The 25,576-nt window shown below is 41.0% G+C and overlaps 1 protein-coding gene across 3 annotated transcripts in view; it reads left to right on the top strand.

The window, feature by feature from the left end:
- Positions 1–24,779, top strand: part of LOC135256586 (carboxyl-terminal PDZ ligand of neuronal nitric oxide synthase protein-like) — a 74,982-nt gene extending 50,203 nt beyond the window's left edge. For all 3 annotated transcript variants that reach the window (XM_064338508.1, XM_064338510.1, XM_064338509.1), the window contains 5 exons: positions 900–1,058; positions 8,010–8,175; positions 8,957–9,106; positions 18,139–18,460; positions 19,669–24,779. In XM_064338508.1, coding sequence (XP_064194578.1) covers positions 900–1,058; positions 8,010–8,175; positions 8,957–9,106; positions 18,139–18,460; positions 19,669–20,281 — 1,410 coding nt within the window. In that variant the 3' untranslated portion in view covers positions 20,282–24,779. The remainder of the gene's footprint in view (positions 1–899; positions 1,059–8,009; positions 8,176–8,956; positions 9,107–18,138; positions 18,461–19,668) is intronic.
- The last annotated feature ends 797 nt before the right edge of the window (positions 24,780–25,576 follow it).

Raw genomic sequence — 25,576 nt, 5'->3', positions numbered from 1 at the left:
CCAATTCGCCACCACTATTCCTGGCCTCCGGAATCATGTTCCCCTGCAGATTCTTGTGTTTACTGATGAAGGTGCGGGGTCACCGTGTGTCAGAAGTTGCTTATTAATGAGGGCTGACCCACTTCTACCTAAGAGTTTAAGTCTTGCTAATTACAGCCCCTGCTCTGGTTGGATGCAGTCGGACTGATGAAATATTCTGTCTTTTTTTTTTTTTTTTTTACTACAGTCCTTCGGTAACTTTTTTTTATTTTAATGTTCTCTGTGGCTGAGCTCTCTGCTTGTTGTCCAGCAGTGTTCATATTTTAGACCATGTGCATCAATTAATTAATGAATCAAATATATCAAATCAATTTTATTTGTATGGTGCTTTCAATAGAGACCTGTCACAAAGATGCTTTACAGAGAAATGACCAACACATTAGCAGACAACACATTTGTTAATGTAGTCATTTTATACTAGTAAATAAAACTGTTCATTTTCCAAAACGGATTATGTTGTTAGGTGATGGTGCAGCACCAGGGAAAGAGAATTTGCCTTGAAAGAATGTTTGTTCTCACAGTGTCTGATCTGCCAGCGCTGTCATTAGGCTTGCCAGAGTTTTGTGTCATGCACAAATGACACGCACATATGAGTCACTCATGTGTCAAATTTTGGAGATTTTGAATGCTTAAGGATAATTGTGGGTTGTAAGGTAGTCAATGGTAGATGGGAAATTCTATGTGTAGAGGAGTAGTCTAACAGAATGTGGATGAGAGGTATTGTAAATGGGGGGTTTGGAGGAGATAATCGCTTTGGTGGAGATAAGAGTGGGAATACTGACTCCCCCCATTGTGGATGTGCATGCTTATCACCACCTTGGCTGGGTCAGCGGCATTTACTGTGTTTCCTGTCCTTGTAGGTTTCGGGTGGTGTTATCCTGGTGGGGTCCCCCAAAATGCTCCTACCTTCCTCCAGCCAGCTGCTCACGGGCACCCCGCTGTCCCTCCACCACCAGATCCAGCTCCTCCAGCAGCAACTTCAGCAGCAGCAACAGCAGACGCAGGTGGCCGTAGCCCAGGTAAGCACCACCCATTTCCTCATATCCCACCAATGAGCATGAGAACCATTTTATTGTCATTCCTGCACACGTCTTTACCAAGAAACTTATTTGGGGGAATTAGCCTATTATAAAGACACATACTATTCAGACTGGTCCATAACTTTAAGAAAACAGGTAGTTGTACCTGTTTTCTTAATGTCCTGAGGAAGGAAAACCAAAAAAGGAAAGGTTGTGTACTAGATTGAGGCGCAGGGCTGCTAAGGGGGTGGATGACAGGGCCGATGGGAGCCCTCCCAGAAGCACCAGGATTATAAACTGTCCTCAGTGACATATTGAATCTTGGCTACATCCCTCCCCCACACCTCTCTGGATCAAAGCAATCTCTGTGGCTCAAGTTAGCTTGTTAGGAAGGAGTTCAACACAAAGGCCAAGTCTCTAATTATCCAGTCTCTGCTTTATTTCTTACAGTTCTCTAATTCAGGGTACATGACCCCTTTTATGCATATTATATTTTCAATATGTAGTGCTTTTTTCTTTTACCACAGAGAGTACGTGCTTGTGTGTAGTGTGACAGAAAGAGGATGACACATAATGTGCTGATTTGTGACTCAGCCTTTCCCATGTACCCTGAGACCCTCAGATCTCTGTGGGTCTGATTTGTTCTACCACGGTGATAACGTGAGTCGTTTTCCCGGAGTCCTTATCTCACCTTCCTCCCGTGGGGGGGTGGGGGGGTCGGGGGAGGGCGGGGGAGACGTAACCGCAGCAGCTCCTGAACAGAGGGGAACGATGATCATATGATTTATTCCAGTCTTTGATCATTGGAATCAATGATCATTGGAATCAACTGGTAAACAACACAAAACTGTATCTCCTGGCAGTGGACAAACTTAAACCTGGGATTTGTATCAGAATGAACTGAGGGTTTTGGGTTCAAATTCGGCATGGGCCTTTCTGTGTGGAGTATGCATGTTGTCCCCGTGTCTGTGTGGGTTTCCTTCGGGTACTCCAGTTTCCACCCACAGTCCAGTGACATGGGTATGAGTGTGTGAGTGAATGGTGTGTGTGCAGGCCTGGGATGGGCTTCAGCACCCTCCCCCCCCATGACCCTGCCCATGATAAGCGGGTATAGATAATGGATGGATGGAGGATTTGGTCTCCCAGTCGAGTTATGGTAGTTGCTCTGTTGAAATCAATAATGTTTCGATCCTAGTTTCAAAATATCTAATTCTTTCCACAAATAAATATGCAATAAAAATGTCATTTCTGCAAGCTTGTTTGCTAGATGTATTTTGAAGAGCATAGCCAGCCTGCTACCAGGCTGATACTGCCAAGACATAGTGGGTCACATGTAAAATTTATAATTCCTTATTCAGACTGGGAGAAAGGGATCTAGGCTATATTCAGAATGTGCACAACCACAAATAGCTTCTATCTCATTCTGGGCCAATTTCCTTGTTGTCATCAGTATAGTGTAAACCGCCCTCTTTAGAATGGCTATTACCGATAGTGTTCAGGAACTTATATTCACATGTTTGAAATGCTATTTTTAAATGCTGTTTAAATTTGTACACTGAATACATTCCTCAGAAATTTTTCACTTTATTTCAGCATGGAATATTAATAATAAAAAGGTCATTTTAGGTCAATCCATTTTGGACTTTTTTAGAGAAAAAAAATTAAAAATAAAATATAATAAAAATCCTTCAATACGTTTCAGTTAGAACACTTGAATTACCATTTAGACATAATCATGCTGTGAAACAAATAGGTGCAAAATTGTTAGTATTTAACAGGCTGCTCCAGTCTTCCATGAACACCTGATTTAGGGTTTCTTGGTCAAGCAGACTGTGTGATTGATCGTCCAGGGCCAATAAACCACTGAATATTAATATCTTCACAATTAGTGGCCCATGTTTGGAAGGCTGGGATTTAAAGTCAAGCTGCAAATCCTGTCAGTGTTTTAAGTCAGTGGCCTGCAGCTGTTTTATATCAGTATAAGAAGAAGCCTCTTTAGCATGTAAAAATATCCTCTAAAGGCCTTGCCTGCGATAATTCAACCAAGAGCCTGAGGCCTGGTTTACACTGGGGGAGCATCTAATATTTGAAGGGGCACTTGACAGTGTCATTTGTATTTAATGAGTTTGCAGCACACAAAAAAGCTAAGTCTCTTCTGATACTCAAGCTGCAGATGGAGAATATGCTAGCATTACTGGGACACGGAGAACAAAAGCTTGATGTGACTTTTCTGCTCTTTTTTTTCTATTTATTTATTTGAATCCTTGTTCCCGAGTTGAAGTGCAATTTTTTTGATAAGTTCCCAGGTGAGAACATCGCAAACCTCCCTGAGTCCCAGTTACTTTCAATACTTGTTTTGCTTGTACATATTTTTTTTTTACCACTGATTTCATCTGAAGCTTTGATAAAATAACAGTGTGTGGGTGTTCCATTGGTTCAGTCTTACTGCGCTCTCACGCAGTCACTCAGTATTTACGGTCGTCAGCTTTGACTCACAGTTAAAATCTGGCCTTCTTCACAAAGTTTTTTAAGTCAGCGGTCATCAAAATGAATTTGACAGTCTGTTTTTTGTAAGTGAAAATTGAGGACAAAAATCACATTCACAAAATTTGACTATTTTATTTACCATCGTTTTTTTATTTTCTCTTATGATGCTGAACTGATACAGATATTTGGAGCCACCATTCTCCTTTGTATTTCCCTTCTGAAAGCCTTTTCCTTAAGTTTCTTTCATAAATGCTTTTTTCTCTCAATTTGGAATGCCTAATTATATGCATCAGCGCTCATTGCTGCAACTTCTGCTATTGGCTCAGGAGAGTGCAAATAAAGAGATGTGCTGTCCCCCAAGTCATGTGATGCCAGCCACATCTCACAAGTCAGGCTCACACGATCATGAGTCTGAGGAAGGTGCTTCATTCGTAGCTCAGCAGGCAGACCCGCAGACACCCGATCAACCAGTAGGGGTCGACAGTGCACGATGAGACGTCATCCCAGTCAAATGGAATCCTCTCAGCCCTGGGAGAAGCTTGTGCCTGTTATGCATCAGCCTATGCAGTGCAGTAAAGACTGCTTGGAATAAACTGTGTGGAAAATAAGGCTACATAATTTTCTTTTGTCATGGCACTAGACAATAACCTCATGTTTTTTCCTTCTATTTGCTGTGTGTGTGTGTAATGAGAGACAGGGAATAATTCTGAGCGGTAATGTAGTATTGCTTCATTGTGATTCACTGCAAGAGCTTTTGCACAGGAGCCATGTGGGATTAAGTGTCTGAGCTGGAGAATGGCACAAATGAATGTGGTCTGTGTTCTCCTCTTTTATTCCCTGTCCTTTCAAGTATCGTACACATGAACTCCATCCATCAGACCAAGCTGCCCCGACCAAACATATATATTTGCAGTGCCCTCCAAAAGTACGGTAACAGTAGAGTGAACTTTGTTATTTTCGCTGTATACTTAAATCTCAGATTTTATTTCATGATATTTACATGCGTGTATGGTGTATTTTACCATTTTACAGCTGTTTTTGTGTTGTCACCCCATTTAAATGTAGATCCTGCAGAGATTCTGCTGGGACCTCAGGTTCTGCTGAGACCACGCCCCGTGCAGTCAGGCCGTAGTTAGGTAGTTTGCTCCAGGAGAGACCTGGGTGCTTCATCTATACTTTTAATCCTGTTTTTTAATCCTAAAACTGAGTCTGCAACAATGTGGGACTGAGCTCTGGACATGGCAATGAGGGTACAGAAGCAGAGGCGTTTTAGGCCGAGGTGCACACTTGTAATGATGGCAGCTTTCGGCTAACAATGATAATAATATTAAAAGCTAAAAAAAACTCTATTTTGCACAATTCGTAACATCTCAAACCACTGTAGACATATAGCACATTCAAAGGTAATCATAACATCACTGAAGACACGTGTGCATAATAACAGCACTATAATAGGATGCTGTTATTATCTACATATTGCTTAGCCAATGCCCTTGTACAGAGCAGCTTGCACTGATTACAGTATTATCCATAAATGCTATTGTCTTATATATTGCCAATTTGTACGGCTTAATAGTTAATGCAGCAAGTGACCTGCCCAAGGGAAAAGTGGTAATGCTTCACCTGGAATTTTACCATGAAATTATGAGCCCAGTTCTTTCAGGGCTAGAGGCTCTTCTTATCCCGTAAAATTAAGGAAAGTTAATTTATCACAAGGCACACATATTGTGTAAGGATTATTAACAAATGGTACTGTTTGTTGCTTCTACATGTATTAGCAAGAGCTCAAAATCCAGGGAATCTGGAGAAGTTGAACTCAACGTGGCTTTCTGATTATTTCTCTCTCATAAAGAGAAAAGGTCTCTCACTTCACTCGGATACCCTGCAGGCAGAGATCTGAATCCGAGGACGATTTGTCGCTGCCCGTGTTCATAAGCCATGACGCCCGCGGATGGTGGGCGTTGATCAAAGTGAGCAGCGCTTTGTCACAGCGTAAAGTCATTCCTCCAGGAAAATGAGCATCGGTCTCACTTGCAGGCTGGCTGGCTCCATGCCTTGTTTCGCGAGCAACTTTTTCAAAGTGAAAACTTGTTGAAAATCCATAGCGCACTCAGGATTCGAATAATTATAAAAATGGATGTTTCGGGCTAGAGCAAAACAGACTGTGGCCTGGAGGAATTCTTCACTTTTTTATGTAAAATTGAGCTCTCTGAAGAATTTATTAGAAGAGTGGCACTAGTTTAACCAGCTGTCTTTGTTCTCATTTCGAGTCAGTGACTCGATAAATATGTACTTTGAGCAAAGGCTTGAACGATAGCTGTTCAAAAAAACAATAACTCCTTCAGAGCTCAGTTTTTTTATGATTTAATGATTCATATATTCTTGGTTAATTGAATTTCACTTTATTTTTTGTCTCCATTTTCATCTCTGCTGCTTTCTTTTTTTAAAAGAAACTAAGTCTTTCTAACGGATCAATAGTTAACAACTGAAAATTGCAAGCCCTGATTTTTAAGTTCCTGGTATTGTGTCTGACCAGTGACATTCATAGATTTTTCTTCTTGCTAAGCAATGGCAATTGTGCCTCTTGGGTCAACACTGTGTCGCTCTGTTTATTCAACAGTAAATATGAGGATCCTTAGATGACCTAAATTCATCCTTCGCCTGGCAGGACAAGGGCAATTGGGTCCCAGTGCTGTGGGTTCCTGGTCCCAGACAGATAATGACATGGTACAGGTTTAAGCCTGTAATGTCTCTGCTGTCGAGCCCAGCCTGTACTTTATGGCAACTGCTTTTAATGACAACGCAATTCAGTAGCCATAGGACTGCTGTATGCCAAAGTAACACTATGTAGCACAGTGTCAAATATAAGGATGTAAGGAGCCAGTTTCTCTTTAAATGTTTAATATTCATATAATGGTGTGTTGTTCATATTTTCATTTTTCTTTAATGACAGCTCAGGCTTATGTTGCCAGTATATCACCTACAGGCATAATAGGTCTAAACCTGCGCTGTGTCATCACTGCATTCTGTAGCCGGGGAGAGTTTTTGTGTCATCTGCATCTCATGCCATGATCTTTTTTTAACGCAATATAGCAAAGACAATAAAACGGGGGAATGCAGACACCCTCAATATCTACAAATCTAAGCAAAAAAACAAAAAAAGATACAGTGCGGCTGAAAAAAGGAAAAATAAGGGGGCAAAAGAGGCTACCATGCAGCCCACACTACTAAACCTCACAAACGAAAAGTTCACAGTGATAGAAATAGTCACACATTTTAATCTACGATGCTAATTTAAATTAATTCGTCAAAAAATGACAGCATTGACCTGCTACCAAGGAGCCTGCACCTAGAGTGGACTTCATTTTTTTCTCAGTTTGTTTTACATATGGGCTGAACATACATACATTCTAGTCTTTATCCTTGCAGCTCTTGTTGACTGGGGAAATATTTTATACAGCAGGAGTATTATCAATAATGCAGGTTGCTTAGTGTGTACAAAGAACAGATGTCAAAGTAAGATAGAATGCGTTGTCTCATGTGTATGAATATGTTTTTCTGTCAGCACATTGTTTATACTGCAGAATACAAATTGAAGGTGTGTATGTGTGTGCATGTTCAACTGTTGAAGGCATGTATGTGTGTATGCTAGTTCCCCCATCGAATGTGCCCGCGTTTGCGTGTGAGTGTGTATACACAGGTTCTGCTGTTGAAAGTGTGTGTGTGTGTGTGCCTGTGTGTTTACCCAGGTCCAGCTGTTGAAAGTGTGTGTGTGTACCCAGGTTCAGCTGTTAAAAGTGTGTGTGTGTGTGTGCGTGTGTGTTTACCCAGGTCCAGCTGTTGAAAGTGTGTGTGTGTACCCAGGTTCAGCTGTTTAAAGTGGGTGGGTGTGTGTGTGTGTATGTGTGTTTGTACACAGGTTCAGCTGTTGAAAGTGTGTGTGTGTGTGTGTGTTTGTACACAGGTTCAGCTGTTGAAAGTATGTGTTTGTGTTTGTACACAGGTTCAGCTGTTGAAAGTTTGTGTGTGTGTGTGTTGTGTGTGTGTGTGTGTGTGTGTGTGTGTGTGTGTGTTTGTACACAGGTTCAGCTGTTGAAAGTATGTGTTTGTGTTTGTACCCAGGTTCAGCTGTTGAAAGTATGTGTTTGTGTTTGTACCCAGGTTCAGCTGTTGAAAGTGTGTGTTTGTGTTTGTACACAGGTTCAGCTGTTGAAAGTATGTGTTTGTGTTTGTACACAGGTTCAGCTGTTGAAAGTATGTGTTTGTGTTTGTACACAGGTTCAGCTGTTGAAAGTGTGTGTGTGTGTGTGTGTGTGTGTGTGTGTGTGTGTGTGTGTGTGTTTGTACACAGGTTCAGCTGTTGAAAGTATGTGTTTGTGTTTGTACACAGGTTCAGCTGTTGAATGTGTTTGTGTTTGTACACAGGTTCAGCTGTTGAAAGTATGTGTTTGTGTTTGTACACAGGTTCAGCTGTTGAAAGACCAGCTCTCGGCAGAGGCGGCAGCGCGGTTGGAGGCTCAGGCTCGGGTCCACCAGCTCCTCCTGCAAAATAAGGACCTCCTGCAGCACATCTCCCTCCTGGTCAAACAGGTCCAGGACCTAGAGCTCAAGCTCTGTGGACACAGCTCCAGTAAGCCCCCTGTTTGACCTAACCCTGCCTTGCCTTTCTCAGCAGAAGGTAGCTGCACAGGACAGCTTCTACACTGTTATGGTTTCAGTGGTTATTCATTTACGTCAGCGGCTTCACCTCAAATAAATCAATGACCATTAAAACTAAATAGATGCCGATTACAGTCAGTGTCCCTTAAGGGAAACTTTGGAGCCAGACAGCCAGCAATCCCATAATGCAGTGATAACCACGGGCCCCAGCATTTGCAAATAATAATAAACGGATGAAATAATTATTGATGGCGTTCCTATCCTTATCCGCATTTTGAGTTTGCTTTCTCCAGTGAGATTCTCTTGAATCACTCTCCGGCATGCTCTAAAACAAATACATTTGAAGTGAAGCCTTTAACTGTTTATGTCATATCAGCTTAGCAGTGTGATTGTGATATTCATTTTCTTGCTTAAATTTCATGAGTTTTCGCCATAACTTCTAGGAGCTGTAATCACTAAAGCTGGGGCAGCTGATAATAAAACATTCCACCTGCAGTGTACCTGTAATACATGGTAACAGGTGCAGAGTGCACACATAGAAAATTCATGAAGTAACTTCTTTTCTGAGCTCCTTCAAACTTCCTTGGTTTACAAGTATATAGTACGGAGTATTTGATTTTTGGGCATGTTGCTAAAAAAAAAGACTATTGCAGCATTTACAAACACATGGAGTTTCATTGGTGAAGTTGAGGTTTACGACATTCTCTGTCTCTCCCCCCACGCCCACCTATTTTTCTGGCATGGTCCTGCAGTGGGTTCCCAAGACAGCCTGCTTGAGATCACGTTTCGTGCCAACGTACCGCCAGTGCTGTGTGACCCCAACACTCCTCATCCGGAGGACACCGGACTGCCACCCTTTTCCAACGGGACCCAGCTCCACCTGCCTCTGGGCAGCCCGATAGGTAGGGACGGCTGCTTTGTGAAGTTCGAGTGTTTCCGGTTCCTCCCGCCCCTGCCGCCCCCCGAAGAGGAGGAGGAGGGGCAGGAGGGGCTGGGGCAGGCCCGGAGTCACGGCGACGACCCCCTGCCGTCCCAAGATGAGGTCTTGGGCAGCCTGGAGCTCCTGAAGTTCAGGGAGTCGGGCATCGCCTCGGAGTACGAATCCAACACGGACGAGAGCGACGACCGCGATAGCTGGGGCGACAGCAGCGGCCTGCGGCTCTTCAACGTTCTCGACAAGCAGGCGCCGCCCGACTGCCTGGGTGACGAGATCGCCGTCTAACCCCCCCCCCCACATCATGCACCCTCTCTCACCATGCCCAATCATGTTCCAGCTCTTGTCCATTCCAAGCAACTGGTCGTAATCCTGCCCAAGCTGTCCTTCTGCCTCTTGGCCATGGCCCTCTAACTCACCTGTACTTTGTGACAAAAATAAGGAATCGGCGGGGAGCTCCTCGAGGTCGTGGTGTGTTATAATCACTGTCTAAAGCTCGGTTTTGGGGGATTTTGTGGGTCAGAGCTTAGTGCTGGTTGATGGGACCACTGGCTAGGCTAATGGTAGGATGATCTTATGTCAGTTGTGCAAAAAATGTATATAGAGAAATGAGTCTGAACTGTTAATAAGCTAATGAACTGATGGGAGCAAGACCAGCCAGGCCGTCCATTCCTCACATCCACAACCCCCGTTTATCTACACGGTTGACCTGGAGAAACCAAGAGCTATGATTTGGAGGAATGAAGGTGTGACACTGTGCCCAGTACGTGTATGTTTACTGTGTTCACCACTGAGTTTAAAAAAAGAAAAATGTTGCAAAAGAGCAAAAAATGAAAAAAAAAAGTATGTAACCATTTCAAGCGTCAAAAATGTTTAACCTGAATGGTTAAACCTTCACTTGGTGCATCATTTTTCTGGTAACCACAAACCATTTTAAACAGGTGTTTAAACATACTAGTAAACCCTTCTTGGGTACCCTTCTTAATTTCTTTCCACTTTGAAAGGGCCATTTAGTTCACACCTGGGTTCTTAGGAGTTGGTCTCCCATCAGCCACTTTGTTTTCTGGTGCTCTGCTTTTGAAACGCACAGCTGTGTGGGTAACAACCCCTGTAATGAGACAGCGGCTGGATTACTGTCATTTTCACTGCCTCGCTATGGAGTGACGATGTTTATTTAAACTTGGACTAAAAGAAATAAAGCTTATTCTAATTACCTTAATGTACAGCTGCTTTTTTGAGTTTCTATTTTTAGCCTGAATCTTACTGCATGTTGCATTTGAATGTGTTTAACGCCGTTAGTTTTTCCAGTTTAGCTAAAGATCATTTCTGGAAACCAGTCATGGTTGTGTGCAGGAAAGAACTAGATGTGCTGGAATATCCTGCATATATCCTCGGGTAATCATTTTAGTGGAAGAGAGCTCAGCGAATGCTGTTAGGTGTTAGGTGTAGATCTGATTAGTGGCCTTCTTCAAAGCCAATGTCTAGTTCTTCTGAAAACTTATCTTTGCGCATGTGCTAGTGACATCTTGAAGAATGATGGTTGATCTCTGAAGTTGTTGAGGGTGGGTTTTCTGACTTATTACCTTTTTCCGGTATTGCTGACTACTTCCTAACTGTGTCATAACTAACCAGGTTTAGCAGCCATACATGTATTTTAATTACACTACTGGCACATAGTGCGCATGGCTATGAATCATTTTTGCACACAATGCCAAAAAATGTATCTGTTCCTGTATTTGATACAGAATTGTCCTTTTAATTCTTTCCAGTCAAACATTTAAAGGTTTAAAAAGAATTTCACATTTTTGTGAATTCTGTCAACTTTAATTTGATTGTATTTACATCCATATCAGATATAACTTGTTACTGTTCCAATACCTTTTCATTTAAGTGTGTTGTGTGTGTGTGTGTGTGTCTATATATATATATATATATAAATACTGTATATTCTGTATATAATGTGTGTGTGAACAATGTAAAGTCTAATTCATTTTGAAGAATCTTTGTCATTGTCTAACAATCCCATTCTCCCTTTTTCTTGAGTATTCATGGTAACATTTCCGTTCTTCATTTCCTGCTTACTTGTGCAAGGCAGGAAAGGTGCAGAGGTCATTGGTAACAGGATGGTCAGTGTTGCCCAGATTCTCAAGAACTGTCACAAAATTTTCTTCAAGCTCTCTCTGTCTCTCTCACTCTTTGGGCTCTATTTTCTGGAATCAGTGTTGCGTGGCATATGGGCACAATCAATGGCGTGGCGCATGGGCGCACTGGGCGTGCCTAGTATAAGTTGGAATTTTTATGACCAGTGATGAGGGGTGCACAGCTTTTCCGGTGGAAAATGGGCTGGATTATACTTAATATATTATCAGTGGCTGTGTTGCAGCTGGATTCATTCCTAGTCAATCAGCTGCTTGCTTTTCATTCCCGTGAAGAGCCATGTGCTTTGAGCAGGTTGTACTGACAGTTTCCATAGTCTACGACTGCAATAGAAGACAAGAATATGGCTCTACTAATCAGATGTTTAATTTAGATATGTGATATGGTATGATGTTGTGCAGTTGCTTCCACTGCTTGTTCACTGTGCAGTTGCTGTTCATGGCTGTGTGGTCACTGCGTTCCTTCTGCGGTTGCCGAGTGGTCTAGATTCCTTTCGCTTTGTGGTCACAAAGTATGGACAGTCCATTTGGACAGTAGTGTGGACAGTGGTCACTGTGTGCTCTCACTGCGTGGTTGGTGTCTTTTCTGTAATGTGGTCACGCCATATGGTCACTAGCCACGTTTCCATTAAATTGCCAAGCGAATTTTAAGCGAACTTTTGAAATATCGCAAAAAAGGAAAAAAAAGAAAATGTGAATTATGAGTGTTCCCATTAACTGGTTTGGAGCAAACATTTTAAAATTCAGTCTTTTTTTTTCATTTTGCTTTTTGTTTTTTGTCATTTTTTGTTTGACATTCCAAATTAAATCATCTATGCAATTTAAATTATTCAATTCAATAATCCTGCTTCTGTCAGCCAGATGGTAGATGTAGATCATTTATGGGATTATTTATATTTAGATTCTTTTTATGTGAGGATAACATTTTTAAAGATTTGATTTTGCTTTTAAAAAGCGTATACTTATTGCAGTAAATATTAGAGATTGTCACAAATATTTATGAAGCTTGAGGATGTATTTAATAACTTGTTTTACTTTGGACACCTGAAATTGTATTATACCCCATATTTACATAATTAAAGTTACAAATTGGGTGCGGTGACATCTGTAAAAAATTCCAATACAGGCACAACTTACTTAACATTAGTTGATAGAATGCAAGGTGGATATATTGGCAGTGGCAGGTTACTAAATGTGTTTCAGACAGATCAGAAGTGGACTGACTAAGCAGCCTCAAATTCATGCTAAATTTCTTTATGCTGATGTTCTGTTATCAAGTCCATCCAGGATGTTCACTGTGAAATTTGGAAATGAGGAGGTGCATTTAGCAAGATGATAAATGTTCTGTTCCTTCTATGGCCAGGAAGAAAATTAAAACATTTTCATAATGACTTAAGGGGGCAAGCCCAAGGTTAATTCTTCAAAGAGAAGGAATAGTATTGATCTGCATTTATAAGCAGCTATCACTGTGGCATGGAAGCGAGCAATGATCTAGGCCGAACGACTGTCTAGTAATGAGTTTATGCTTGCGTGTACGTGTTCGAGCACAATATTCAGCTCTTTTTTGTACACAAAGTTTGATAGATAGATAGATAGATAGATAGATAGATAGATAGATAATATACAAAATATGAGTAAGATGAATGAGATCTCACATAGGCATGGAACTGGACTATGCCAATGATACTGAACTGGATGTTTGACCCTTAAATGACTAGAACTTTTAAAGGGACAGCATGAACATTTAAAGGGGTGTAATTTCATTTAATAAACCTATTTCCCATTCCCCTCAGCTCACTTGCACTTTCAGACCATAAGGTTTAGATTTACAGAAGGTGCTGGTGCTCCACAGCATGTCCTTGGGGCTGTGAATCATCCATGGTGGGGATGTTTAACGTGTCTGAGGCCTCTCTGCCCACTCGTCTCCCGCCAGTGTGATGTCATGTCATTGAGAGGCACTTTATCAGGGAACCAAGGACAAGGACTGCTCCCCAAAGCTCAACAGAAGGAGGAGTAGTGTTCTTAGTCCCACTGCAGCAGCTAATGGCATCCAGGCTGTGAGTAGCTGTAATCACAAGTTTGTTGACCAGCAAGACAGTTTTGGAGTTTTGGCTGAGTTTTGGAAAAAAGGTTCCTACCACATTTACCCCCTCCCTCCAACCCTGCTGCCCTGTTCATTAATGGTGTAAATGTGAGCAGAAGTTATTGTGAAGTATTTATTCCTCAGGGGGTTAGACCCATAAATCTGTACCTGGGTTGTCCTGGTAACCTCTGTAATCACAAAGTTGAAGAGGGGGCTTTTGTTTTGAAAACGCTACTTGGATTTCATTATGTCTGTTTGGTGATGGCAGGTACTCTGAGGTACAAGGTGTACATTATTGCGCCCCTGTAATAACTATAATAACATTCTGATTCGTGTCAGCCCTTTGGTCATAACAGCACCCATAATTCCATCACAGGTCTCTAGATATGACAGAAGCAGTTAATTAACAAAGGGCAGGCTCATTCGAATTAAGACTGACTTTTTATTTGTTCATTTATTAACTTCATTTCAGCATTTGTCCTTGTATATAATTGCTCACGCTTGGGTGTGTTGGAGTGTTTCGGTTGAAACCATTTTTCTGGTGCTCATTCAAAATGCTCATTCAAAATTCAGAAACCAATATTCCCAATGCTCGTTCAAAATTCAGACCTTTTTGTTCATTTATTTATTTGTTTTATTTAAATGCCAGACGGCCTCGTGCCCCTTCCTGATATACAAGCAGGAGTTTTGAGGCCGTTGTTTTTCAGATGAGTTGACATTAAGCGCTAAGCGTTTACCCAAAGAAAGGGTGTGGATGTTTCTCTTCTTTCCTCCCTTGTGCCGTCACGGTGAAACAGAAGGTAGATTTTCTTGGCGTGGGGGTTGGGATTGTTTATCTCTTTTGTTTAAGCCTCGCACTGACTCTGGTTGAGTTAATAAAACATAAGGCGACACCATTTACATGGCTGAATGGTCTTACTGGTCTCTGAAGATGGAAACATGCGGTGAAGAAGAGAAGTGCTGTCTTAATTTGAAGTCTTTGCCAATGCAGTTCATCCCTTTTAGAGCACTTGGTAACATCTGTGGCATAATATTGAACACTCTTACAGTATATCATGGGGAATGGGATGTACACAGGTGTATGTTTCTCCGTCTACATCTGTACTTATTTGGTCCAAACTCTGGTCGGAGTTGTCTCCCATTGGTTTTTTTTTAACTGTCCAGTTACTGAAGCGAATGGATTATTGTCACTAGATTCTGTTTCACATGTTAAGTGGTGGTAGCCGCAGGTTCAAAAGATGATCTAGACGGTCAGCGCTGGATTCTTAACGTTTAAGTTTATGTGTCTCTGTTGTTTAAGCTGTGACCTGAGATAATAGATGGCTTATCAGAGATTATTACCTCCAGCTCTCTAGTATTGAATGTATCATTCCTTTTTTCAATATTGATTGCTCAGCTCTTATTACTTTTCAATGTTTCTGAGCCCCCAAGATGCAATGTGACCAAAACGTGGTCTCATTTAACCTATGTAATCAATTTCCTGAAACATTCCAACATGCATCTTGTGAATACTTATGAGGGGACATGACCAAGGGCGATACCATGGCAACAGATGTTATGTCCTTAGGAATGTTGCCTCCATGTATATTCATAATGGCACGAGAAACCGCTTATCAGCTGGAACTTTCAAGATTAGGAAAGAAAAGAAGCGAGAGCATTTTGTTATTGTAGGGTATTTTTCATATATGTTCATCCTTGGGGGGGGGAAAAACTCAAACGTAGTACCAGAGAAACTGTAAAAGTTCTGACAGTTTTCTTTTATGTAGCTCCAGGTTGGCAGTGTACCGTGATTCCTTTCGGCATTCACATTTAACACATGTTTCCTTTGAAGACTTGAATAGTTCCTTCACATATCAGTTTATTTTCTTCCAAGTACTTGTGCAGATGAGGCCTGCCATCTTTTCACATCAAATATAAGAAAAATACATTAATTTGATAGTAATTATGTACAAAATAGCCGTGGGTCGACTCTCGCTCCCAGGCCTGGTGCTGACCTTTCCTTTGTTTTTCGCGGAACTGAAATGTATCTCTTACTAAATGTCCTTTGTTGTTACTTTTTAAATCATTGAAATGCATCCCTACTATTGCTGAATATTTTCTGGTTCTTGTTTTCTTTTTGTTTTAAGGATACCCACGCCTATTCTATCAGCACATGTAAATATTTAGCAGTCAGCCTTGCGAAGCTTTGTACAAACCAAGGGAGAACTCTTTCACCCTGTGTACTTATTACGTCTGGAACTATTCCAGTGCTAAATTGCATTTCTGATGTATTATTTTATTTGACAGGATTATGTGAGAACAAACCCAGACACTTTGAACATCAGTGATGTGCAAAATGTATGTAAATGTGGGCATTTCTGTCTGAAGAACACAGAAACTTCAATAATTTTCATTTCCTGAGCTTAGTGAGATGCAACAGTTCACTCTAAATCACTATCCTAGGGACCTGTGTTTTTGCAGGGATTTGTTCCAGTCAATCTGGTAAATAATTAAGGTTGTTTTCTTTAGCACCCGTACTGATTTTTCCTGTTAAATCCTTTATTGATGAGAAACAACATGAAAAATAATAGTCCTTTCTCAGATCTCTCCCATCACAGTGATTTGTATGTGTACAAACAAGATTTGAGTATTTAAACAACTGTCAACAGATACTTTTTTCCATTGCTCTGTTCTAGAGTACTTTATGAAAAATGCCTGCCTCATAGTATGCATTCCAAGCATGCACTGAAAGCTGAAAATGGAAGGATAGAATTAGAGATGTTGAGGTTGGTGCAGAATGGTTGAGCTGTATTTGTTTGCAGGGCGTACATGGCAGGGTGCTAAATCAATGCTAACACCACGCGCTGCCCAGACTGAGCATCGAGGGGGGGGTGCTAATGTGCAGTGGCAGTGAAGGGCGCTGCCTGACGTATGCACTGCGCACAGGTCAGGCTGGAGGTGCGAGTGCTCTTATTGAGGGAACTGCTGGACAGAAAGTACCAAGCGTCATTCCCACCTCTCATTATTGGCAATAATGGGTATTTCCTGAATGGGAGCTAACCATGCATTCGTCAGTAATGAAAACAGTTCATGTGTGTGCGTGTGTGTGTACGTGCATGTGCTTGTGTTTGTTTGTTTGTTTCGGGGGTGGGGGAGTTGAGTTGTAGTTGATGGATACACTAGTGGTGGACCACACTGTCAATGTACTGTACGTGACTAGAGCATCAAACTGCAGCTTTGACTCATGTGTGCCCTTTGTCATGTAGCTCATACAATATAAGGAAATGCATCATGACCTGTCCTGTTCTCGGTAACAGAATTACCATGACAACACTCAGGCAGCAGCTACTGTATTTGAAACACCTTTCAGAGCAGGAAAGAAATTCACCAGAGAAAGAGAAGGGAGGACAGCTTTCATTTTAAGGTGAAGTCAAGCAGGGATTGTGTCAGTTTTGCCGAGCCCCCCCTTTGAAATAATGCACACCTTAATGATTCATACGAAACACATCAATCTCTGTTACTGTTAGGAATGATGGTCCCTGGGTACAGAAAATGTCCATCCATTTCAGAATATGTAATGACAAGATATGCCGGCATGTCAGTTAAATCATACCTCTAGGTGCATGTGTTTAAATGTTTGTCTCACTGGAACCTCAACAGTGAAAATTTTGACATTTTTTCCTGTAGTTAAGAGCACTCTGTCTCCACAAAGTGGTTTACCATTTGACTAATGAATTGTAACAGGTTTGTTCATGTCGTTAATATTGCAAAGTTTCTCGGTTACAAAAAGTTAATGGAAGACATTGTGTACAAAAAAGAAAGACTTCAATTCTTCAAAACTAAGGACAGGGAGTCTTCCATATATTTTGGACAGATGTCGGAATGACTGAACATTTGTGCGGTCAAATGTGTATTGCTTCTTCCATGTTCTTCACATTTAATTCAATCTACATCCGCAACTCCGTCAGTGTTTGGACATTGTTTGCAAGTCCGTTCTGGCCAGCTTTGTCTCCAGAAGGTGCATGAAAGTCTGGCATCAAACTTTCTGGGTGTATGCTGTGATGTGCCAGACCTAATGATGTCTTGACAAGATGTTTTGCAGTCTTTCAGTGGCTCAAGTGAAATCAAAGTTACCATTTCACCTTTTTCAATTAAATATGATTGATCTAGAAACTGCATACAGAACAGTGAAGCAAATTAGTCAGGCGCTGACATTTACCCAGTTCTATTTATTCTGATATCCGGAGATGTGTCACTTATTGTCATTGACTTTTTTCCATTAACTATTTCATGTCTTGCCCCAAATGCTTTCCGAGAAACAATTTTCTCAAAAAGGTAAGATTGCTTTGATGACATTTTACTGTGGACTGGAACTTTGACCTTCCAGTATATTTTAAAATTGCAAATCATTGTGAATTGACCCTGTTGTGTTTTGCACCTGCAACTAAGCAAGGGTGAGGTTTTGATATAATTTCAGCCTATGTCATGGTTTTTCTAAAGTTTGTGTTGTATCTCATGTGAGTTTGTGATCATTGTGTTGTTTTGGTTCGTTTTTGTTGTGGTTGTTGTTGTTTTGCTTTGTTTTTGCTCTTGAAACATTTGTGATAACACGGTGATAGTTTTTTAGTAAAAAAAAGAAAACATAAGAAAGAAAATTCCCCTTCTGTTGAAGCCTGCTTGTTCACAAGATGTGCAGTAAAAGTTGCGTATCCTAGATCCTCGTAATTCTCCTTTGCATTTTATATTAAAAACTAGTATTTTTCTCGTCTCCTGCTCCTGCAGATGACCAAAGCGTGTTCGAGAATTCCATCGCCGCCCGACCAGCAAAGCTTCAGAACGGCGCCTCATCCCCGCACCAGCAGGCTGGCGCGCCTGTCCCTGCAGGCGGGGTGGCAGATGGCGGCACCGGCCTTAAAACGGGGGGCAGCCAGCATCTGAAGAACGCCCTCAATCTAGGGAAGGTCATGGGCGCCAAGGTGAACGACCTGCTCCGCCGCAGAGACACAGGGAACCTGGGCGTCGTCGGGGTGACGGAGGTGAACAGGAGCGCGGAGGCCGTGTGGTCCTGCATCGAGAGCGGCACCCAGGGCATTGTGGGAAACAGGTAACCTCCCTCAAGTAACGGGTAACCTGTCGCTTGTGTGTCGATCCTGCTAACGTCGTGGAAACACGAGAGGCACAATTTGTGTTTCCAAAGTGATGGGAAAATGTAAAAAGAGGAAAAAATTGGTTGAACAGGAGAAGAAGGGGAGACCATGTGGCACAGATCCTACTACACTCAAGTCTTGAAAACTGCTCTGAAACACGTCATCAGTATTTTGTGACCACACCCGTTGTAATGCTTTGTGTGAATTGGAAGAATGATTTAAGGTTTTTTTTTAATGCTTTTCACAGCTTGTAACAAAATTATTCTTGAATTTTCCCTTGCAGATTATTTTTGGTTATTATTTCAGGTTTTCATTGCTTTTGGCCTGTGGGTATGAAGTACCATAATAAATTAGCCCCATTGTTGTGTGAATTACATAATATGTGCGACTGCAGTGATTCTGAATTGCAGCTTGATTAATAAATTATGGTCACGTTCAAGCATTTAAAAAAAATTAATTTGGCACCCAACATGAAGCCAGACATTTTCTGATTAACTGTCTTGTTGCAATCAAATGTCCTGGTTGTATACTGCCTGCACATGTGAATGTTGTCATAATTATTAATATACTATTGAGATATGCAGGATTGCTGCTATCAGCAGAACAAATCACTTTACCCAGGCTTTTGTGAAATCGCATTCAGTAATAAACAGTATGCTCTTCCGCCATGAATCACACATCGTTTGGTTGTTTTGTAAGTTGGCCACGGTTTCATACAGTCAGTCTCAGTACATTTTCCCCTCTCAGTATCTTCCTGAAAACTGATTAATTTGAAAGCTTCTACAAATAGCAGCACCTCCCCATTGTTAGTTTTTCCATCCGCTTCTTGCCCAGAATACTTTGGGCCACAATTAGAATGCATTGCTTCATGGACCTTCCGGTGATACATTATGCTGGACGTTCCAAGGTTGTTTGTATTTGTAAAGAGTAGTCTTTAGAAAAGTCGGAGAAGAATGTTAAACTGATGGTGAAGGATGGTTCTGTTTGAATGATTCTTGTTAGGTTTGTAGAGAGACTGAAGCTGAAGCCATTTCATTTATATCTAGAACTCTTAACTATCTGTCTGAAAAATTTCTATTCATTCAGATTTTATGAGAGGTGTGTGAACAGTAAAGTTCTTAATTTCCTAAAAAAAATCCCATGTTCTGCTGTGCTTTCCTTGCAGTCATGTGACAATGGACTCCTTCCCCCGCCTGGACCCGCCCCCTTCCACCAGTAAGAAACGCCTCCCTCGTGCTCTGACTACCACCCAGGACATGATGATCTCTTCCTCGCCTGTGGTGGCCACACCCTGCGTCTCTGAGTCCTCCTATATGGCATCGCCTAAAAAAATGCCCCTCATCCGGAGGGCAGGGTCCACTGAACAGCTGGAGAATGACGGAGAGGAGGCGGGGGAGGGACCAGAGAAAGATCCTGCACTTTTTGCTATGGATTGCAAGGTTACAGCAGAAGATGGACCTCCCTCCAATGACACATCTCTTAGCCTAGAGGGACCAGGGGAGCAGAAGGTGGAAGAGGAGGAAGAGGATGACCTATCCCAGCTCCTGCTCTCAGTGCCAGACCTTATCCACAAGGACATACTGGACCCAAAGCAAAATCCTGGAAGCCCAGAGTCATGGGGAGCCTCCATACCCCACCCAGAGAATGCAGGCTTCTGCATCACCCTGAATGATGACAATTTCCTGGGGGATGGGTCCCTGGACTCAGGGGTGTCCAGATTGACGCCTCTCAGTGCTGACAAGGAGGACCCTCACCCAGACCTGCTGTCCTTCGAGTAGAGTAACTGCCGTGGCTGGTAGAACTGGGAGAGAATTTCATGTATCCATGTCCTCACATGACTTTCTGCTTCCTGTTTGACCTCCTTTTTATGACTTCCTCTTTATTAGCTGCTGTTTATGACTTCCTGCTTCACTTCCTGTTTATGATTTCCTGCTTTATTTGCTGTTCCTGACTTCCTGTAAGCTCTGCAGTGGTAGAGTAGAGTGAGGGGGTTGCCTTAAATGGAGTTACTGTAACTCGATAACACCAGTTTGCCTTGATAAAAACGATTGCACTCGTTAGATTCCACTTCTGCAAAATGGAGTGGGGATGCTATAGACAGACCAAAGTCACTTTTATCAAAGCTCAAAGGAAAGTACAAATTCCTTGATCTACTGTAACACCTAAAACCATTGTGTCCAGAAAAGTAGTGTCCATGTGTTCAGTGGCCTTTTTTTGAGTGAAGAATTTAAGATTGTGAATCGTGTTCAAAAAATGTGGTGCCTGAAACTTCTTTTCTGTAATAATCCGATTTTTATCCTAGGGTATTAACTAAAATAATGCAAACCCATATAAAAACATAACATGAAATATACCTTCTTTGAGCACGAAGCAGCAGTGAAAAACGTAAATCTCTGTATTCAATAATAATTAAGTTTTCATGTGAATCTGGATAAAACCTCAAATCTGTACCCCATGTCGTCCGTTAACATAATTCTCTGACCGACAGGAACGGATTACAGAGCCTGTACTATTTTAGGAAGCATTTGTTTTCACCTGGGTATTTTTATTATTTGTTCCTTTCGTCACTGCCCGGTGCTGCTTATTCATGCGGTAAGACCGCCGATTGTTAAGACGTTTGTTTGTTTCACGGCTCCATCGACAGTCATTACACCTAATCCCTATCAGCCCCTTCCAGGGACAAAGCCTTTTCTTAAAAACCGCTGCCACGCCAGGGCTCCTCCTATGGTTTTTTTGTTCTTTTTCTTTTTCCATTTACCAGTGTTATAACCCAATGGACAGAGACAGCAGGGGTGCATTGTCAGACTGAATACAGGGAAAGGCTTAGTTCAGGCCTGCGTAATAGAAATGCACAGAGTAAAGGGGTTCCTTCCAGTCCTGGGCTGCTGGCTTGGAAAAATAACAATGTTGTTTTTCACATCTCATTGAAATTACAAGGTCAGCTGTAAGAGAAATTATTATTTTGCTTAGCCCGAGAACTGCAGGAAGTGTTGCATCACTTTGATAATGGATGAACCTATCCCCTTAAAATTTTTAAAGGGTAAAGCTACGTAGTGGTGTGTATTTGCTGTTTTATAGGATGGTTGCTTGTTGAAAATAGATCCGTGGCAGTTTCTACAGATTTTTTTCCACTGAAAGGAACTGCATTTATATGGCGTTTATATGGATGTGAACCACAGAACTGTATAAGAACGACAGAAGTTAACCGTAAGTGTGAAATTGTATTGGTTGTCAAGGATGTTGTTGGAAAGGTGAGCACAGGAATGTACCCGGATGTGCCGTGATGTAGCCGTGAATGGCAAATCATGGCTGTTTTTTTGAACACCCTTAAAAGAAAAATCTGAATCGTACCAACAAATTTTTTCAAAAATTCTTGTGGCCGTTCGTGGCCCCTCTGTTTCTCGGAGCCCGTTTTATTTGAAACTGTTGAAACTGCCGCAGCGCGCCTCTGCATGCAGATGTTACATGGGGCTGTCAGTCTTGCCTTTGCATCACAGGTGCAGGCAGCTGTGAAACAGAGCTGGGGGAATGTTTTACATGCGGCTCATACAGCCGATGGTAAAACGGAAGCAAAGCAAACAGAAGGCGGTTTACCTTTTGAATTCTGAGCTCTGCCTCCTTAGCTGGAAGTCCCAGCCTCCACCAGTTCTCCTCCAATAACCAGTAATGACACTGTGACTCTGATAAGGAAGTGGTGTCCGTCGCTCCGATCACATTGAAGTTTGCTGTTTGTGAGTTTGAAAGCTTGGACTTTACAAGGTAAATCAGTACCTTGGCGTTGCACTTAGACACAAATTTTATGCATGACCAAACCTTAATATAGCACACAGAATGGTGCGTATTCCCTTCCCCAGTGTTCCATAATGATATTAACAAAGTAACATTTGAGTCACATACAGAGCGCAGTCCAATCCTTAGGTGTAGTTGTAGTTATTGCTGCCTGGAGGTAGTAATATTGGCTTGTTTGCATGTGTCATTGCTGTAGATGATAAGAAAAAAACCCTAAAGGATGTAAAGAAGCAAGACAATTATGTTTGCTCGGGTTTGAAATACTCATGCTTAATGATGAGATTCAGATGTGGTCAGATTCTGTTTGTCAAGATGGTCGCTTATGTGATACTGCTGGCATCCGGGCCGGCCAGAGGACAGAGCTCTGTGGAACAAATGTAATAGTCACTCTGTCATCAGCTTGCAATTAGTCTTTTCCTGGAAAATTCTTGGAATGCGGTTACTGAACAGCACTGGCCAGGTAATGAAGCAACTTCTGACTACACTGAGCTGTAGGACCCCCTCCACTCCTTTTGTGTTTGTGTGTGTTTGTATCAAGCTTGTATTTCTTTGTTCAAAAGGACATATGCTAAGAAATGGACAAAGCATGACATGACAGAATAACTTTTAGAGTAGTCTTTTAACCCACTGTTTGTTATAATAATTTTCATGTCAATTGTATCGTCTGATTTCAGAATTTTCTGAAAAACTGACTGATTTAGTAATGCATTTTAGTATGTTTGGATAGAAACGGTTGTTTTCTAAGAAAAAAAAACTATTTATGCAGTTTATATATTTCATATGATGACAGGTGCATCTTCAAGTATATGGTAACTATTCATTTAAAGTGTCATATTTTGAAATCAGTATTTAAAAAGTTGGATACAATAATCCAAATAAGCTTTGCAATGATATATAAATTCTATGCAGATAACTAGACACATAGGGGTTCTTTAAATATCAAAAGATCTGTGATCTAGTGATTTACTGATACCAATCTAATACAGAAGTGACATGTTTTTCCCCTTATGTAATGAGATATATTTTAGAGCACATTTTAGGTTTTTGAAAAATATGGGTTTTTTTTGTTTTGTGGTTTGTATTTTGGCCAGAAAGTGAGATAAACATGAAATTGCTGTATGTTTACTATTGAATATATTTACATGTAAGGGCGAGTGAAGGATTTACATTTGGTCAGTGTTTAGTAGCAGTAGCAGTGTTCATATTGCCAGTAGTATTTGTTTGCCTAATTGTATCCCTCCATGATCTTTAGGTTTGACCTGTAGACCGCAAAAAAATTAAGCATCTTAAGCAACACAAATGGAGAAAGAAGGTCACTAAAATACTAAGCCTTAACCCTTAAATGCTAATAGTTCAATACTATGGTTGATTAAAAACATTGTTTAATAAGTGATATATATATAAATAAAGTAAATTAATGTAACTCATCACCATCTCTATGCACCAGTAATGCAGTCCTGACTGAAGCCATGTTCACATAAGCATAATTGGCCATACTGTCTTTTTATGCCTTAAACATTGAGACATGACTACTGTTGTAAACGTTATACTTACCTTTGTATCTGGTAATTTTTATATTTTGGTCTGTGCTGAAATAGCTGAAATTTTGTCTGGGCCAACTAAGCTAAAACTGTTGCCCATGCCCAGTTTATTGTGAGAACTGGTCCGAAACATTTTGGTTAAAATGGTTAATGGAGGGAACAAAATCTAAAAACGTAGTATTTTTAGTTGTTTTTGTTTAATCCTAGATTATTTTGTTTTTCTAGATATGATTGTCATTTTTGCAAAGCCTGTTTCAGAATAAGATGTTTCTCAGATAAAAAGTTCCTTGCAGAACAAAAGTTGGCCAAAAGTGTTAACTAAAACAATCGTTTTTTTACCTGCAATTCAATATATCTTATGACAAATATATCCTGTGAAACACTGAACAGATTTGTCATTTTCCTCTTGGATCACTGCCCCTGTGGTGCCTGGTTCATGATTGATTGGAATTTACTGCTTTTTTTCCTCTCTCTTTTTTTTACTTTTTTTTTTTTTTTTTTGCATAGGGCTGTACTGATGTTTCTAATGTACTGTCTAAAAGTGAAACATATGTGTCTTATGTGTGTTATTCCAATTTATATCACACATTAGTGCACCTGCAGATTTTTTGAAAGTGCAGGTCTCTTTTATTGAAAATGAGTGTGCATATAGATTTTTGGCTGGACCGCAACAGCGGGGCCAGCCCTACAAATGCAAATGTCTGTGACTGAGTGATGAAGTTACCCCATTGGTCAGCCGAGTTATGAAGTTACACCATTGGTCGGCCGGTCCAGCCATATACTAGGTTTTGACCTGGTCTTGTTTTTTTATTTAACTAAATGCAGTTTTTTTTTTTTTACATTTGCTAGATGAGAGAAATTGCAACTGTTGCAACATGACCTCGTAAAGTCACACAATAAATCTGTGTTTCCATTTGCTTGAGAATAAAATTACAGAAAACGTTTACTCTTCCAGTGTTGCTTATGACTGAAATGTGTGAGTTTGTGAGTCCCATAGTTTAGATTTTGCCTTAATAACAAATCTTCCATTTACACTCTACTAAAATATAAACAGGTTCTTGCTATAAACGATGACTGTTGTATTTTAAATGTTCCAATGTACCTTCTTGAAACTGACAGCCTCTGTATCAGGGAAGGCGTGTCTTCCGTTTTATTATATTTTTCAGCTCAAACAAAACCATGGCAACTAATGTTTCATCGGCCATCATCAGCCACCAAGGGATCTCTAATCCTGATAATAGGACTAAAGCCGTCATGAATTACCAGATATGGTCTTTCATTTTTCTCTTCAGCAAAATTAATTTATAAAACAAGATTAGCCTTTTTTTTTCCATTTTTGGTCAATATAAACGGGTGGGGACATTATAAATGCGAACCATGTCAGAACTGGTTCTGTGCTTTCCTAACAACTCTTGTGCTTTTTGAGAAAATGGTTTGGACTGGTTTGCGAAAGAATGGACTAGAAGGCTTTCTGTGCGACAAGTTGAATATTCACAGAGTACTCCTTTGTATTGCCTTGATTCTCTTTTCTGAAATCAATTATATCTCTTTTTTTACTGGGACCTTCATGGAGGGACATAATGGGGGCAGGGGAAGGTCACGCAGTTTGTACTCTTACTGTAAGTCAGGGGAACAGGTATTGTTTACAATTTGTCAGAATGGATTCCAATGGTTGTATTCATGTTGTCTGTGTTCTTTTCAGTTGTCACAGGAAAAAATGTCTTAATGATCTTCCCTTTCATC

This window comes from Anguilla rostrata, chromosome 6 (genome assembly GCF_018555375.3).
Source record: "Anguilla rostrata isolate EN2019 chromosome 6, ASM1855537v3, whole genome shotgun sequence".
NCBI classification, from domain to species: Eukaryota; Metazoa; Chordata; class Actinopteri; order Anguilliformes; family Anguillidae; genus Anguilla; species Anguilla rostrata.
Note: the sequence above shows the minus strand (reverse complement) of the source record. Positions and strands in the feature narration are given on the sequence as shown.